Source organism: Clupea harengus, chromosome 14 (genome assembly GCF_900700415.2).
Source record: "Clupea harengus chromosome 14, Ch_v2.0.2, whole genome shotgun sequence".
Classification (NCBI taxonomy): Eukaryota; Metazoa; Chordata; class Actinopteri; order Clupeiformes; family Clupeidae; genus Clupea; species Clupea harengus.
In genome coordinates, this window is record NC_045165.1 from 24,227,875 (window position 1) to 24,244,609 (window position 16,735).

The 16,735-nt window shown below is 49.0% G+C and overlaps 1 protein-coding gene across 7 annotated transcripts in view; it reads left to right on the forward strand.

Moving 5' to 3' along the window:
• asap2a (ArfGAP with SH3 domain, ankyrin repeat and PH domain 2a) overlaps positions 1 to 16,735 on the forward strand; it is a 52,481-nt gene that overhangs the window by 14,295 nt on the left and 21,451 nt on the right. For 5 of the 7 annotated variants that reach the window (XM_031580043.1, XM_031580048.1, XM_031580045.1 and 2 more), the window contains exons 2-6: positions 1,106 to 1,178; positions 8,659 to 8,804; positions 9,579 to 9,653; positions 15,245 to 15,294; positions 15,790 to 15,816. In XM_031580043.1, the coding sequence (XP_031435903.1) occupies positions 1,106 to 1,178; positions 8,659 to 8,804; positions 9,579 to 9,653; positions 15,245 to 15,294; positions 15,790 to 15,816 (371 nt within the window). The remainder of the gene's footprint in view (positions 1 to 1,105; positions 1,179 to 8,658; positions 8,805 to 9,578; positions 9,654 to 15,244; positions 15,295 to 15,789; positions 15,817 to 16,735) is intronic. The other 2 variants (XM_031580047.1, XM_031580049.2) reach the window with 1 other exon arrangement.

Sequence of the window (16,735 nt, forward strand, 5' to 3'; positions counted from 1 at the left end):
CTCTAAAAGTCAATATTCTTTAAGTGCCCTCAGAGAGCAAAGTCTCTTCAAATCTCATTAACATCTGAAGCTTTACTTGGATGGAAATTCAACGTTCAACCCCCACCCTGGCTTTCCAAACGGCTGAGCACTGTTGAGGTTCTGTCACACACTGTGAAAAGTGGAACCAAACCTGTGTCATTTCCTGGATGTATCTCAGTCGCGGCTGAAAGGGATCATCACAAATCCCTTTTAAGGACACGGTTTTACTGTATGTTATTCTAAGCTACGCCACTTGCAACACCAGTAGCATGGAGTCTCTGTGACGAGAGTGACTGAGGCCTCCTGTGCTCAAAGGCATTTTTACAGGAGACCCCTCCTCATCAGTGGGAGAGAAAGTGTCCAGAGTGTCCCTTGATGGAGACGCTGGGTGTTGGTGAGCACTAGCGTGAGTGAAGCCTGCCTGTCTGTCTGCCCAGAACAACAGCTCATTGTCCAAACTGAGTGGCTGCTGTGAGCGAGCGAGCGCGTGTAGAGACATGGATGCCACAGAACAGTAGTCTCACAGAAACAAATGGAGGATGAGAAAAGGGCATGATGCACTCTCTCTCTTCTCTCTCTCTCTCTCTCTCTGTCCTGTTGCTGTCTCTCCCTCTCTCCCTCTCTCCCTCTCTCTGTCCTACTGTGATATGTGTGCTCTGGTTGTTCTGAAAGGAGCAGACGCCCTCCAGCTTCCTCCCTCCCAGCGGAGGTGGAGGAGGGGGGGGGGGGGGTTGTTTGGGCCTATTTTTAGGAGAGTCCTGAATAATGAATCACCTGCAGACAAGTGGGAGGCTGCCCCCTACACACACACACACACACACACACACACACACACTTACGAATATGCACCTGCTGCTACTGTCTCTCTGGCAGATGGAAGTCATGGTAGATGGGGAAACTTAAGAGCTCAATGTTAGATCACCCATGCTGATAGTGCAGCTGCAGGAGTTACTCATTCAGCTTTACCCTTGAGGAACATAAGGCTGTTTTAGATATGCATCCGAGTATAGAAAAAAAAAACATAATTTGACTTGACATGGTATTAAATCCACTCTCCCCCCCTCCCTCTCTCTCTCTCTCCCAGGCATTGGATGTGGACCGTAGCGTGCTGTATAAGATGAAGAAGTCAGTCAAGGCCATCTACACCTCTGGTCTGGGTGAGTGGACGCTAATCCCTGTGATCGGTTTACAGCTCGCCTTAACCAGCGCAGGGTGACCCCGCAATTAAAAGCCACCTCTCCCGTGACTCATCCGGCTACCTGGTTCAGGCACATGTCAAACCTGAAGGCTTCGCCTCATGGTATCACTCTGAAGCACACATGCACAAAAAAACCCTGCCGTTTCTAGGGAGGTATGTGTATGTGTGACTGAGAGAGAAAGATAGGGCTGGAGTTTTGGTCTGGTCTGTAGATTTATGAGGTTGCTGTCGATATCCATCTGTTCCACAAGCACGAGTATAATCTGTGTCCATTATGACCAGCTTTCACTGTTCCTCACGGGGCCATACGTGAGGATCAGCCTCCAAGGTCGAAGGTTGTTGGAGGTTCTAAGATTCAAAACGTTCTCAAGAGTTCTGACTCCTCCTGATGTTGGTCGGAGTGGGTTGTGCTTCGCTGCAATTGGCTGAGAAAACAAATCTGCATGCCATCCATCCGTGTCTCTTTGTTGTGTCACGAGTTCCACTTGCCTGTCGGAGGTAGAGATACACACCGACAGAAATGGAGTGGAGAAGAACAGAAAGAAGCTGAGAAAGCAGGGAGTGAAAAAAGAGGCCCCTGACAGAGCAGGAGAGGAAGAGAAAGAGAAAGAGAAAGAGAAAGAGAAAGATGGAGAGCGAGAGGGAGAGGGAGAGGGAGTGCGAGCAAGAGAGAGGGAACGAGAGAAGCGATGAAGCTACTGGTTTGTGTGAGTGGAGCTGTGAGTCTCGTCACACTGCTGAGTCTCTCCGGCTGTGACAGCCCAGCATGATTACAGGGGCTCAGCCTCCTGACGGGGCACACCAGTGTGTGTGTGTGTGTGTGTGTGTGTGTGTGTGTGAGGGGGGGTTGATGCTCGGCTAAGCTGCCCCTCTTTTTCAGGAACACTGCTACCTCTGTTCAAGGGGGGGACAGCTGTCCTCTAGCCCCAGGAGACAGCTGTGGTTGGGCACACCCTCTGTGTGTGTGTGTGTGTGTGTGTGTGTGTGTGTGTGTGTGTGTGTGTGTGTGTGTGTGTGTGTGTGCATGCATGTGGGTTGTGTTTTTGTTCCCCTCTCGGAAGCGGCTACATGGGGAGGGAGTCATATTCACCTCCTCCCCTCTCCAGCTTTTGTTCTGATGAGGTTCCCAGCCTGCCCTCCTGCCTCTATCCTCTCGGCCTCCCCCGGCTGCCTCCCTCCCTATCCTCCCCCCCCCCTCCCCCGGAACAGGAAGAGCTATCTACTGTCACCTACTGTAAAGCCATTCACTCTCACGACAGGGACTGATTCAATGTGGCCTGTGTGATCTGTACATTTAATCCTAAAGATCTGAACTCATTTTTCTGACCATTTTTTAGATTTGTGTACAGCAGGGCTAGCAGGTTGTAACATTTTTGGCTCTTATTTTAGTAGTTCTTTTTTGAACACAAACATTATAGAGGGATTCATTGCCCAACAGATTTATAACAAGAAGAGGGGGAAGAGTCAAAAAAAGAATAATGCCATAGGGATTTACAGGCCGCAGCTAGGAACGTGGTATCAGTAGCCTGCTTGTGCTTGTGCTGAGACAATGACCTTGATATTGTAAGAAACATGTGCTGGAAGCCTGTCCTTTATAACATTGAGCAAACTGGGCAGACTGCATTGTTTACTCTGTGTGCGTGTGCGTGTGTGTGTGTGCGTGTGTGGTGGCTGGGGTGGGGGAGGTTGCTGGGCCGGGCTCCTGGTTTGAGTGTGTCTCACTCTCCACTGGAAGGAAATATGTCCCTGCAGACACCTGCGCTGCCACTACCTGTGCGGTCGATTTCAATGAGCCGCTCCGTTTGATTGGCTCCCACTGTACTGATCTCTCCCCAGAAACAAATGACAGAAATCCTTTAAAACCATATTAAGCTCCTAAGCACTTTCAGTAAGAGGCTTTTTGGACTTACACCAACAATCTGGATCATTTTCGGACTGAGGCTGACAGAAACCAGGGACATGGTTTTGAAATAACGTGAAACGTCTAAGGTCAGGGGCAGAGTGGGAGACGGGGCGGTTAGAATTAAGATTAAAATATGAATCTCTCCAGCCAGAGACGTCCCCCTTTCATAGAGAGAGCTTCATCTACCCTTCCAGACGGAGCAGCTCTGGCCTCTAGGACCATGAACCTCGTTACTCCCTGCGTGAAAATGACCTAAGACAGCAGATATTCGCCCAAGTCCAGACAAGTCCAGTTCAAGTCTCGCTGAAAGGTCTGCTACTTTTGCTGCACACATGGGCACAGGTCTTCTATGGGAAAAAAAAAAATGTTGTGTGATGAATGGTATTGTCATATGTCATTTTGTATTGTATGGAAGCCTATATTGGATATTATTATAGGTTTGATTAGTTGGTTTGAATTTTCTGGTTACAACACATCAACTAGTGAGGTACCAAAAGGCTAATGGAGCGTTAATTGAGTGTGGGAGAGAATGCTGTAGACCGGTGAGGTGTTGCAGGGTTAATTGCTAGTAGTTGCTATGGGGTCATGCCAGGGTCAGTTACTAGGCCAGAGGACTGTAAATCTGACCATGCTGTTCATGGGAGACATAAATCATCTGCCAGACTTCTCAAGCAAACCAAGCACTGCAAGGTGACCACAGTCCCTGGATGCACTCCATATATCTGTCATTCTCACACTCCCTCTCTCCCTCTCCTTTGGGTAGCATGTTCTTTTTCATTTTTGAAATAGAGATTGCGAGATACCACTGCAATGCTATGCAGAGTACTATAGAATTAACATCACATTGTTTAATTTAACCTCTGACCATCTGGTGTTCCCGACTCTCCTATTGTCTTTGCCTTTGTCATTCTGCCAGGAAAGCTCAAGTTAACACCTCTCCCTTAACTTCCAACCACCTTTTGACAGCCCATCGATTCTCATTCTTTTCTGTCTGTCCCACAGTAGATGTTCGTTATGGGAGGCAATGATCACACAGTTGGATGAGGGGATGGCATTTGGAGCCAAGGGAGTGTGCAATTTTCCTGACCTTTCAGCAAGAGATCAACCTTGCAGTTGGCGTGTCGCGGGCCTTAACAAGAGTTTGTTAAGCCTCTTGTCTCTAGCCAGTAGATATTCCTAATCTGAAATCTCTGTCTCACTCACTAGTTTACGCACTCACAAACACAAAGGGACACACTCACACGGGGACACTCAAACTGTATTGCACTGTATGCGAGAACTCATTTTTTTCCAGTTTGAGGGCTGTTTTTCCACTCTCCCTCTTTCTTTAAGACCCAAAGGCATACACCCCCCCCCCCCCCCCAGGTCTTTTGTATGACGTCTACAATGTGTCCTAAAGAGGGATGGAACGACTGGTCCACTCACCCTGAGATATATTTCCTCCTTCACCTTGGCCTTGCTTGGTTTTGTTATTGTTATCAGAGCTGAACCTTCATGTCTGCCTGCTTCCCCCCCCCCCCCCCCTCTTAGCCTCTCTGTGTCCTAGCTATCTAACAGAGGTTATCCATCCTCATTCCATCAGAGTTCTTTTTTTTTTCATCCCAGGTTTTATTTTTCTATTTTTAGCTGCTCTGACTTTTTTTTTCTTCCCCGTTCTCCTCTTTCGCCGCAATGTCACGCTGATGGGCGCTGGGCTCTAACACATCGAACCGCTGCGCTCCACATGATCCCGCCATCCTGCGCTCCCGTCCATCAAAGCGATGGGAGATCCGTGATGGAAATATGAATCCATCCAGCGCACGGAACACCTCGCTCCTGAGGACGCAGCGGAGCGTGGAGAGACTGGACCCGGCTGACGGAGCGCTGACAGAACCAGGGCGGCGGGTCCAACCCGTGTTAAAACCTCGCCCAGACCTGCTGACCGCCACGGGCCTGTGTGTCTCTCACTGCCACAGATCATTTCATGGAGTGTAGAAATACCATTCTTATTTCTTTTTATCAGAAGACAAAACAAACTAATACTATCTCAAACTACCTTTCAGCTAAAAAAATATTTTTTTTGGTACATGATTTTGCCTGACCTTTTAGGGGAAAGAATCATCACAGTAGTATTTTGCCAGGGTGAAGGCCTCAATCCTATATCTGTCAGCGGGTGGGTGGGTGGGTTTGTCTTTGTGTGTGTGAAAGCGGTCTCTATCTCTGGGAAACCCAGGAAACAGGGGTCTTTATCTGGTTGCTGTCTGTTAATTAAACAGAGATCAGTCCGTGCAACCAGCGACACCCAAACAAGCAGCTGGGGCCTGTCCACTCAGATAATCCAGAGCCAGGGAGCCTGGCCTGTGTGCTGTCACAAACAGCCTGTGAGTGTGTGTGTGTATGTGTGTGTGTGTGTGTGTGTGTGTGTGTGTGTGTGTGTGTGTGTGTGTGTGTGTGTGTGTGTGTGTGTGTGTGTGTGTGTGTGTGTGTGTGTGTGTGTGTGTGTGTGTGTGTGTGTGTGTTCCCCCTCACAGTGCTGCATCAGTGTTTGGACTGTAATCTCTCTGAGTCATTCTTGTCTGTGAGACGGTCAGATACTATGAGGAAGGCGGTGATAAAGAGAAAAAGGAAAAGCCTTTGCATTCTCTCACTCCTGGAAAGACCAAGCGGCGCCCAGGGCTACAGATAGCCACGCTCGGTTTCAGCAAACAAGGAACCAGCCTGCGGTGGCTCTGTGCTGAGTTAGTGAGCTTCTGTGTCGTGCCTGAGCAGGAAGCAGTCCAGGCTGGAACACCATATCAGTGTGTGACGGTGAATCCCCAAGGACCTCCAGCTGACGGACAACGAAAAGCCTGTTTGATTGCTAAACAAGAGCCGTGTTGAACCGCGACACGGCCTTCGCAGCAGACCATAGACTATTGTCACAACATTTGGACTTTTCACTCGGCTGGAAAGCCATTTGGAAATATAAGAGAGCTGGTCAGAGAGAAGGTTAGGTCATCTAGGGAGATTATGGATGTATTTTGGAAACGAAGTGGGCCAGACAGTTTTAACAAGAGAGAACTGGAAGTTCTGTACAGGAACGCCTCTTGTGTCTTGCATTTAAGGAGACCAGCCCAGAGGATCTCTACTTGTGGTTTCTCCATCCAGCAGACGCCGTAGTGATTCAGCGTGAGCAACACCGGGTTGTTTTTGAGGTGGTTTTCTATGGGGGAGTACCAGCACACCACATGTGAGGTTGTTTTTTTTTCTCCCCCAGTTCTTTTCTTCAAAAAAGTAGCTTCTTTTTGTGGTTTGCAGTGGAGGGTGTCAAGCTTGTCTCGATAATGAGATCCGATGAGTCATCCCTGAACGGCAGGTGTGTGTGTGTGTGTGTGTGTGTGTGTGTGTCAGTGGGAAGAGGATCTTCACACTTCTCTACTCTTCGTCTCGCTCCTCTTCACTCTATCTCTCTGCCACCACCTGCCAGTGCCGTTCGTCTCCACCGGTGACTGGAACCCACCTGGCACAGTCTAATGGGCCGGTGGCACCAAGGGGGTTGCCAGCTCACCTTGCCAGTCTTCCGTGCCCACTGTTGACCTTCAGTATGCTGGACAGATTGATGGCAGAAGACTGGCTGAACTTGTCACAGTCTCACGGTGTCAAATCTGAAATGTTCTCCACCTTCTTCACCTCATGGCTCAGATAGGAAGTGATGATATCAGTGGGGGGGAGGGGGGGTTGTTCAGGCGGCCTGATTGGAGGGGAAGATGTTGGTCTTGTGAGTACAGTTTGTTTCTGTCAATTCATTATCGGGGTGAGATTTCTCGCTCGAGTGTTGAGTCATCACTTGACCTGCCATCTGGTCCTCACAGTGCACCATGGCAGTGGGACCATGTCAGGTCTGCCAGGAAAGCTGTTCACTTCTGCTCTTAAAATGACCAGCAGAAACACGGCAAACGTTTCACATCACATTCTTCTAACTTTGCAATTGTGAATGAATGTGACTGTCACAAAGCCTATAGAGCGCTGACCAACGTCTGCAGTCGTGTTGCTGCCAAGAACCTTCTATAAATGTTCCTCTTCCAGTGTTGTATGTCATGGGTCTTTATGGCTCTGGTGACGTTACATGGCTGGCTCCAAGTCCCCGAAAGCAGACGGATGAAACCAGACACACACACTCACACACACTCACACACACTCTCACACACACACACACACACATACACACACTCTCTCTCTTCTCTCTCTCTCTCCTTTGGCTCTCGTCTTGTTGTGGTCACACAGGCCTACTGTGTGTAGAAAGTCTAGTACAGTACCACACACTCACTCCCTTTCCTGTGTCATGGTGCCCTTGACTGCACCCCCTAGACAAAGGACTGGATACAGTTCCACCCCCTGCCCAAAAAACTACCCCTAAAAAAGACTCTCATCTATTATTCATCATGGTAGATTGATTTTTGGCTCTCCAGTTTGATTGCATGCACCGGGAACAGTATTGTGTGACCTCCTCCCTTTCTCTCTCTCTCTCTCTCTCTCTCTCTCTCTGAGTGTCATCTCGGTGCGGCGACTCACCAGCGGGCATCAAAGACGCTCAGGTGCAGATGGCAAATGAGCCGTGAGGCTGTGGGGCAGCAGGGTTGAGTTGTGTCTCGTGCCACCTTTCCCACTAAATGGCCACGTTGGCTTTTTCCAAGTGCTTTTTGTTGTGTCCTTCAGTGAACTGAGCGGCGTGTGTGTGTGTGTGTGTGTGTGTGTGTGTGTGTGTGTGTGTGTGTGCGCCAGCATGACTTAGGCCATCACTGACTCGCATCTCTTGGAATGCTCCTCCCATGACGACTCTTCGGTGACAGTGAGGTGGGATTCGGAAACGCCAGTGATGGTGATCGTAAACACACGCCGGAAGAGTTGGAAATTGCCCCCCAAAAAACTCTTCAAGCTTTTCTTGAGAACTGTAACTCGTTTCCCTCAGCTTGCAGCTGGAGTGCACACACACACATTGATCTCCTCTCTGTGTCTGAATAACAAAAGCCAAGACACTGGAAATGAATGAGTTCTTAGAGAAACAAATACAGTTTGCTTGCTCTTCGTTCCCCCTTTGGACAGCGTGCGCTTGGCCTCTGGCCACCGTAAGTAATCCCTGCCTCACCAGAACAACAATGAACAGGAAGTGAGCCAGCGGTACGAGAGAAAGGAAACAGGTTTGTGCTGTTGGGAGATCTGTCAGTTCCCACTGTGCACTGTGCCAAGGCATTCTGTGTCCGTGTGGGTTTACATTAGATGTCAGTGCCAACGTTTAATTTGGCCATTCGATGACCAAATTTGGGAATGTCTCTGACACGGTCACTGCCCTGCTGTGTTGGGGCCCAAAGTAGATACCGAACATGTCTGTCTTGTCTGTGTTAAGTCACCATGCCAGCTTTGAAAATCAAGTTATATTCAGGGACCAAGTACAAAGATCTCTGGGAACCTAACATTTTACTTAACTTAACTTTTTTTTTACTTTTAACTTCATTCTGTGTGTTTGGATGTACTGGGAGGTGTGTGTGTTAACATGTTTTTGTTTTTTCATGTGTTGTAGCTCACGTGGAGAATGAGGAGCAGTACACCCAGGCGCTGGAGAAGTTTGGAGAGAACTGTGTATACAGAGATGACCCAGACCTGGGCTCCGCGTTCCTGAAGTTTTCCGTCTTCACCAAAGAGCTCACGGCCCTTTTCAAGAACCTGGTGAGAACTTTTTCTGTTACTGTGTTTATAAATGTAAATCCTGCAAGGCCTGTGCGTGTGCGTGTGTGTGTGCGTGTGCGTGCATGTATGTGTGTCTTAATGCTGGGGATAACAGAAGGCAATAGCACGCGTGGGAGATGTAGCGATACCAGATGTTGGGCTTTTGCCAGTCAGTCTCCCTGCCTCTTTGCTGAGCTTCATGGTTCTGCTTCCCTGCTTCTAAACTGGATTCACTCCTCCTGTGTGAGAACAGGGAGGGGGTGTGGGAGTGAGAGAGCACCACAATTCCCAGCAGAGGAGCTGTAGGCAAGCCACTGCGTCCCTTTGGGCTCCGAACACAGTGTGGAAACATAAACCCTTGTTTGTGTGAATTGATTGCCACAGGGTGGATCGGTTGCCATAGCAATGCGCAAGGGTGCTACTGGGACAGCGGTATTCTGCCCAGGCCAATTTACCCCTGTCTGAACAGAGTGAACAGAGGGTGGCACATTTCCTGTCTAATTGGAGTGTTTTTTCCCTGCCAGTTAAAATGCACATGAAGAGGCGGTGATTAGTCGCATCATGTTTATGCATGACTCTGAGTGTGTTTTCAGTGATTTAATTGTCTATTTGTGTTTCGGGAATGAGAAATTCTTTCACTGGGTTTCCCTCCTGGCCTCCCTCATCATCTTGTATATTGTTAATTTATGAAGGCGGGGGGGGGGGGAGGAAACAAATGTGCAGAATTTTTCAAAACAAAGATGGCGCTAAGTGAATTTCTGCTTGGGTCTCCAGTTTCAGAACATGAACAACATCATCACCTTCCCACTGGACAGCCTGTTGAAGGGGGACCTTAAAGGAGTGAAGGGGGTGAGTGCCTGTCTCTCATAACATGTCTCAATCCTTCATATGGCTACACCACTGGGCCACAGGTGTTTGGTTTAGTGTGACTGGTGTTGTGTGTGACTGTGGTCAAGCCGTGCCTCCAGGCTCAGCGCAGCTAACCGTAAGCATGCCTGTCTGAGGAGCACTTAAAGACTCTCATTACTGTGTGTAACACACACACACACACACACACACACACACACACACCTGACCTTCCAACCCTACCACCACCACCTGCGTCTCTCTCTCAGCAGCACCACGTGTCCTCGTTAGGCCGGCTGGATCCATGATGTGATTTAAGCGCTAATGAGGCCTTTTCCCCTCGCTCTCTTCTCCGTTGCCCAGGAGACCACTCTCTGTCCCTCTCTCTCACTCTCTCTCTCTCTCTCTCTCTCTCTCTCTCTCTCTCTCTCTCTCTCTCTCTCTCTCTCTCTCTCTCGCTGTCTAGCTCTCTCTTATTTTTCTCCTTCATTCTGATCTCAGCGAGGGGTCATCTGTGAGGAATAGAAGAAAAGGCGTCTGCTGAATCACGGGTTCCCTTTGCACTGAGGAACCAGACATGCTGTACTCCGTTCCAGCTCAGTGATTCAGTCTGGATGAGATTCCTGATGCTGATGAGTCCTATAGGGAACATATAAGGGTCATGCCATCTACTATTAGCTCCATCTCCATCTCTACCTGCCTTTCTCTTTCTCTATCTGTCTATCTGTCTATCCATCCATCCATCCATCCATCCCAGTTCTCTCTCTCAGTCGTCCAAGTCAGGCTCCCTGCCCTGGTAGTGGAGGCAGTCTAACTGCCATAATCTTCAGATTGCAGTAGTGATATGGTCTCAGAGGACCAGAGGAGGAAAGAAGAGAAGTGAAAGAGAGCTGAGAGGAGGAAGGAGTCAAGACCTGTCTGCAGCAGCAGCAGAGAAACAACAAAAGATGAGAGAGAGAGGAAGACCATAGACGGGACCAGACAGACTGGTCTGACAGGTTGTTCGTACTACGGATGCTGTCAACACACTGTTTGTGTTGTGTGGTCCTGTGGATCAACTGGTAGACCAAAGTAGTAGCGACACCAAGATCATGGGTTTGATTCCAACATACGTTCTGATTAAATGTATGGCTTATACTGCAAATGGGTACATTAAGAAATCTAAATGTACACTAGTGTAATTCTGGCTCAAAGCAACCCAGTTCATTGAGGAACATTCTCCTGGTGGTCCCTAATGCTGCGTCTCTGTGTGGGCCTGTGCTGAGAGTCTTGTGTTAATGCAGACGTGTGTTTATATTCTTGTGTCGTCTGCAGTCGTGCTGGGCTCTTTATTTTTCGGGGGAGTGGGGGGGTGGGGTTGCGCTGGGGTACTCAACGGGGGGCTGACAGGCACTAATGGCTGCTAGATTGCAGGTCTCGCCCAAATCACTTAAGTGAGGACGATGCATTTCACGCTCCACTCCCTCATCCACTACTGGCTGTTAGGAGCGGGGGAGTGAGGCCCCAAACACTTTTAGACTCGGTGCAAATCAAGTGTCCTCACGCTCCAGGTCTCATGACCTCCTTGTAGGACGCTCCTCTGGCTGGTTGGACTTCAGTGTGTGTGTGTGTGTGTGTGTGTGTGTGTGTGTGTGTGTGTGTGTGTGTGTGTGTGTGTGTGTGTGTGTGTGTGTGTGTGTGTGTGTGTGTGTGTGTGTGTGTGTGTGTGTGTGTGTGTGTGTGTGTGTGTGTGTGTGTGTGTGTGTGTGTGTCCACAATGGGGATGATGTGATGATGTGAGCCCAGCCAGGCTCCCTGTTTAAGCTTGCCTAGGCCTGTCGCACCTCCCCCGTGGCCGCTTTGTTGGCTGCAGGGTCATCAGCCGGGGACCACCCCACATGGATGTTCTGCCTCTTATCCAGCAACATCTCCTGGTGGCGGGGCAGTGAACAGGGATGTCTACCTGACACACCCTGTAGCTAACCTTCAGGAGGTGCTCGCTCCCCATGCCATGTCCCGTCTTATCAGCCAGGGCCTAAAGCTTGCTTCCTCTACCTCCTCCGATACTTCCCTGGTTGCCTTGTGCCGTCTGGCTCCCCGTAGCCCCAGATCCTTGAGCGGACGCATCTTTCAGTCATCAACAAAGCCTCTAACATCCACCTCCACCGGGTAGAGCCTCACGCTCCATCCACCTTCCCTGCACTCTGCAACTAGGTTAGCATATTTTGCCCTCTTCCTTTCATGGACTGCCTCCAACCCTTCCCCCCATGGCACTGCCAGTTTAACCAGTGCTGACTTTCCAACTGTGGTCCCCAGCACCATGTCTGACTGCAGTGTGGTGCTGTAGATTTCCCCAGGGAAATGGAGCTGGCTGCCCATTTCCACTTCCATTCTCCAATCCAATCCTGATGTAAGGAGCTTAGGTGCAGCTCTCCTATTGGTGTTAACTGATCCTCTGTTGGCTCCCTCCTGGACTTTCGTTGTTTGCCTTCTTGCCTTCTTGCCTTCTTTTCTCCACCACCTCTGCCAGCTTCCTGAGCACTTGATCATGTCACCATCTAAACTGACCCTGTGTCAGTGTTGCTTTGGAGAGAGGCATTGATGGTCCCGTGGAGATAAAAGGTTTGCTCTGTTCCCAGGCCACTGATGGAGGTTGCGGGGGCAGGGTTAGGGTGTCATAGGTTGCCCTGATGATGAGAAAGTGGAGTCGAGCATGTGGCAGTTTCCAGAAGATTGCCCAGTTGATCGCTCGACTCGCGACCCCCTTCCACATTGCCCAGCGCCCCTGCTGCCCCTTCACTCTGTAGACAACGAGGTCCTTCCTGTCCTTCCTCTCCTCCTTACCTGATCTGGACTAGAGGCTGGGTGGGTCACCCCATCCGAGGCCTGCCCACCCTGTCTGGACCCTGGCCACCACCTCCTGATGATAGTCTACTCAACACCTCCTGATGATAGTCTACTCACCACCTCCTGGTGTTAGTCTACTCACCACCTCCTGATGTTAGTCTACTCAACACCTCCTGATGTTAGTCTACTCAACACCTCCTGATGATAGTCTACTCAACACCTCCTGATGATAGTCTACTCAACACCTCCTGATGATAGTCTACTCAACACCTCCTGATGTTAGTCTACTCAACACCTCCTGATGATAGTCTACTCACCACCTCCTGATGTTAGTCTGCTCACCACCTCCATTTCTTTCCAGTCATCAGTCGGGGCACGCATATCCTCCACTGTCTGGTCGGAGGAGTCCCTTAACTCCAGCAGCAGCCTGGCCTTCTCTCGCAGTAGTCGAGGGTGATAGATTTCTCCAGAGACTAGAAGGAGCAGCTGGAACCAGGGTGGAACCACTCCCACCCGCTTAACTCAAGAGCGTTCATACGGTCATATAGAGCTACCCACAGCCTTAACTCAAGAGGGTTCATACGGTCATATAGAGCTACCCACAGCCTTAACTCAAGAGGGTTCATACGGTCATATAGAGCTACCCACAGCCTTAACTCAAGAGGGTTCATACGGTCATATAGAGCTACCCACAGCCTTAACTCAAGAGGGTTCCTACGGTCATATAGAGCTACCCACAGCCTTAACTCAAGAGGGTTCATACGGTCATATAGAGCTACTCACAGCCTTAACTCAAGAGGGTTCATACGGTCATATAGAGCTACTCACAGCCTTAACTCAAGAGGGTTCATACGGTCATATAGAGCTACTCCAGCTGACCGACTCCCAGGTGGGAGAACCACCAGCACACAGTAGTCTCTGCAGTAAAGAGTGTGTGATATAAATATACACATACACACACACACACACACACAAAGACATGATCGTCGTTGCAGATCTCTGCTAGGGTTGCAGATTAACAGTGTGAGGTGTTAGCCAAGCTCGGTGTAAGTGCTGGTGAGTGATTCCAAGAGTAACACACTTAATGCATGAGCTCACCATCTCAGCTGCACTCCCTGAAAGGCTACTAACAGCAAATTTCCTCAGAGAGTAGAAAGAGGGCGTGGGGCTCTCGCTACTGCTGTCTGTTCCTTCTCTTTCCCTCGTTCTCCCCTCTCTTTATCTGTTCATCTACCCCTCCGTCTTTTGCTCTCTTCCTCCCTCTCTCTCTCTCTCCCTCTCTTTTGTCTCCTCTTTCTCTTACCAATCTGCTACCTGGCCTCTCTGCTTTTCCTCCTCTGGATTACAAGCCTTCCTCTTCCATCTTCTCCTCACTCTATCTCTCCCTGTCTTTGTTTCCCTCTTTTCCTCTCCTCTCTGTCTTTGGAGAGGGCAGTGGCGGTGGTTGAAGGCCAAGGTTGTGGGCGTGGCCGGCTTTGTCCACTTCTCTGTCATCTGGAGCTGACAAAGGCGTAGGATAGCTGCATGTGCAGAACACGGCAGCCCTTTTATTCTCCACCCTCCACCTCCTTTTACTTTTCATTTTCCCCCTCCACCCTGCTTTCACTCGCTTTCCCTTCCTTTCTCTCCTTCTTTCTCTTTCTCCCTCTCCCTCTCTGGAGTCCCGAGGCTTTGGAAGCAGCAGCAGCAGCAGCGTGCTCAACTGGGTCTCTCTCTCTGCAGCTGAATAAAAGACTCAATATAATGGCCCTTCACCACTCTGGTGATTGCAAGAAGGTCACGAGAGGGGATCGGCCGACGCCGATTGGCTCAACAGGCTTTGGATGGCACCCAAAGGCCCCTGTGGGGATGATGATGGCTCCCTCACTCCAGACCTGCACAAACATAATAAACTGTTGTGGCGAAGCTGCTCAGCCCTCAGGGCCAGCGCTATATTAAGCCCTGACTCCGGCGTTTGGGGAATTCTATTGTACTTCCTTCAGGGAGTAGGGCAAGGATCTAGGTCAGTTTCAGGGAGCTGTCTGAAAGTTAGTAGTCGTCCGTACAATATCTCTAAATAAAATACGTTCTGTGCTCATGCTCCTTGTGCAAAGGGAGGTTTATAGACTGCCATGTTTATGTTGTTGGGTTGTAGTGCCAAGCAAGTGGGTGATTGGCAGCTGTGGTGTTTACCATCAGACACGGGCAATTTCACCCGTGTGGCATTGGGCCTTGTTGCACTCATTATGGTGAGTAGGAAGGCAAGGGGGGCAAAACGTTTCTGTGTAATTTGTCTTGGTGTCAGACTGCCGCAGAGCGCTGGCAAAAACTACAGCGCAGATCGATCAGCTCTTTAGTGGCCCTGCAGGTGGGATCCCACTCAGACACAAAACACACACATACACGCACAAACATGCGCGCGCACACACACACACACACACACACACACACACACACCCTGACCCGGCATCCAACATTTCAGGAGGTGAATGAATCTGCTCACAGTCTTTCCCTTCCCTCAGAGAAGTAAACGTTTTAGACATAATAGATGTTTTAAAATATATGACACTGTATTGGCTACTGCATCACTGTGGTAAATAAATCTACTATTTTAATGTTTATATAAATGGAGATGTATGGGAATGATTTTGTTCTTTGCAGCAGTTTCTGCCTTTTTCCATCAGAATGTATTTAAATAATAAGGAAGTCAGGGATATTTGCTAAATGCTTATTCACAGTGGAAGCTTCCTTCTCATGTTCCTCTGTTCTCTTTTCTTCTGCCCTTTCAGGACCTGAAGAAGCCTTTTGATAAAGCCTGGAAAGACTACGAGACCAAAGTGTAAGCGATGTTCTCTTTTCACCAGATAAATGTATAACTTGTATAATCTATCACCTTAATCTGGGTCTTAAAATCATGAACGTCCCAGTAGCCTTTTTTCTTCTGTATTGTTATGAAGGCACTGTCCCCAATGTCCCTCAGCTTCCTGACCCATTTCTATCATCTCTGCAGAATTCAGTAAAAGGATTGACTGCCATACTACATTCATTTATTCAATCAGTTCACTAAGGTGCCATTAGTAGTTTACTCTTTCCAGCAGTGATCGCTCCAGTTCACCTCCAAGTCATGTAGTATGGACTGCAGACCAGCTTGTTTTGATGGCCTTCTGGGATTTGTATTCTTTCATTCCATTTAAGTGACCTATTGCCCTTGTGTCACTTGTGTCGTCACTGTGACCCATTTGCCCCACACCACCCCTAAAGACCACCCCCTGTTACCTTTTAGTTTTGCATGTCACAATGAATGTAATTTTATAGCACTCTTATGTTTTCCAAGCTGCAAAGGACATTCTTTACTGAGAGGGTAATGCATTTTCTTATCCAATTTGATGGGACCATATTGAATGTATGCAAGTACGACAACGATCAACAACAGCAAAGACACTCAATGCAAATATATGCTTTGCAAAAAAACAAATTTGAATTTCCACCCACTCTGTTAGCTGGCCTCCATTTGTAACCTTTTCTTTCGTGTAAACATTCCCGTCCGTCTCGGCTGTCACTGATCACTGTTTCATGCTAATCTCGTCTCTCTGTTGATGAGTTCTCTCCTGTTGCCCAGGCGGAGGGAGATGAAGCTCGTTGCTGCAGTACACACATTCGGGTGTGGCTGAGTTTTTTTTAAACTGGTTTGCTAGCTTTCTGTCGTCATCGCAACCCTTCGCTCAGTTTGATCCGTGCCTCGGGCCAAACGGACCTTTGCTCGTGTGCTAAGCACAATTTGTGCCAATTTCACTCTTAAGCAGACTTAACGCTTTTTGGGGGCTGAGGATTACTGTGTGCAGATGTCCTACTAATAAACACCATGGCCTCCCAGCCCTGATCATGTCGCTTTGTGCTTGCTGAGAGAGAGAATGAAGAAAGATGACCTTGCAGATTTGATGACCGTGACCATCAAAACCTGAACATTGTTTATGGCTATTTCTCAGAATGGTGTGAGGGACAATGGCAGAGTGCAGTATCGTCATGCCAACATACCATTCTGACCGACCATTGCTTGGTGCTCCTCGTCTGTCTGCTGCTTGTTTGTTTGTTTGTTTTGTTTTGTTTTGTTTTGTTTTGTTTGTTTGTTTTTGTTTTCAGAGTCTCTGTCTTGCACTCCGTGTTTTGGCCTTGTTCTCTCTGGATCTGTGTCTTGGCGAAGGCAAGACAGAGACTCCAGAGTGGCGCAGATTGAATGAGTTTTCCTAACGAGTGGCCGCAAAGGGGCCCCCAACGATGGC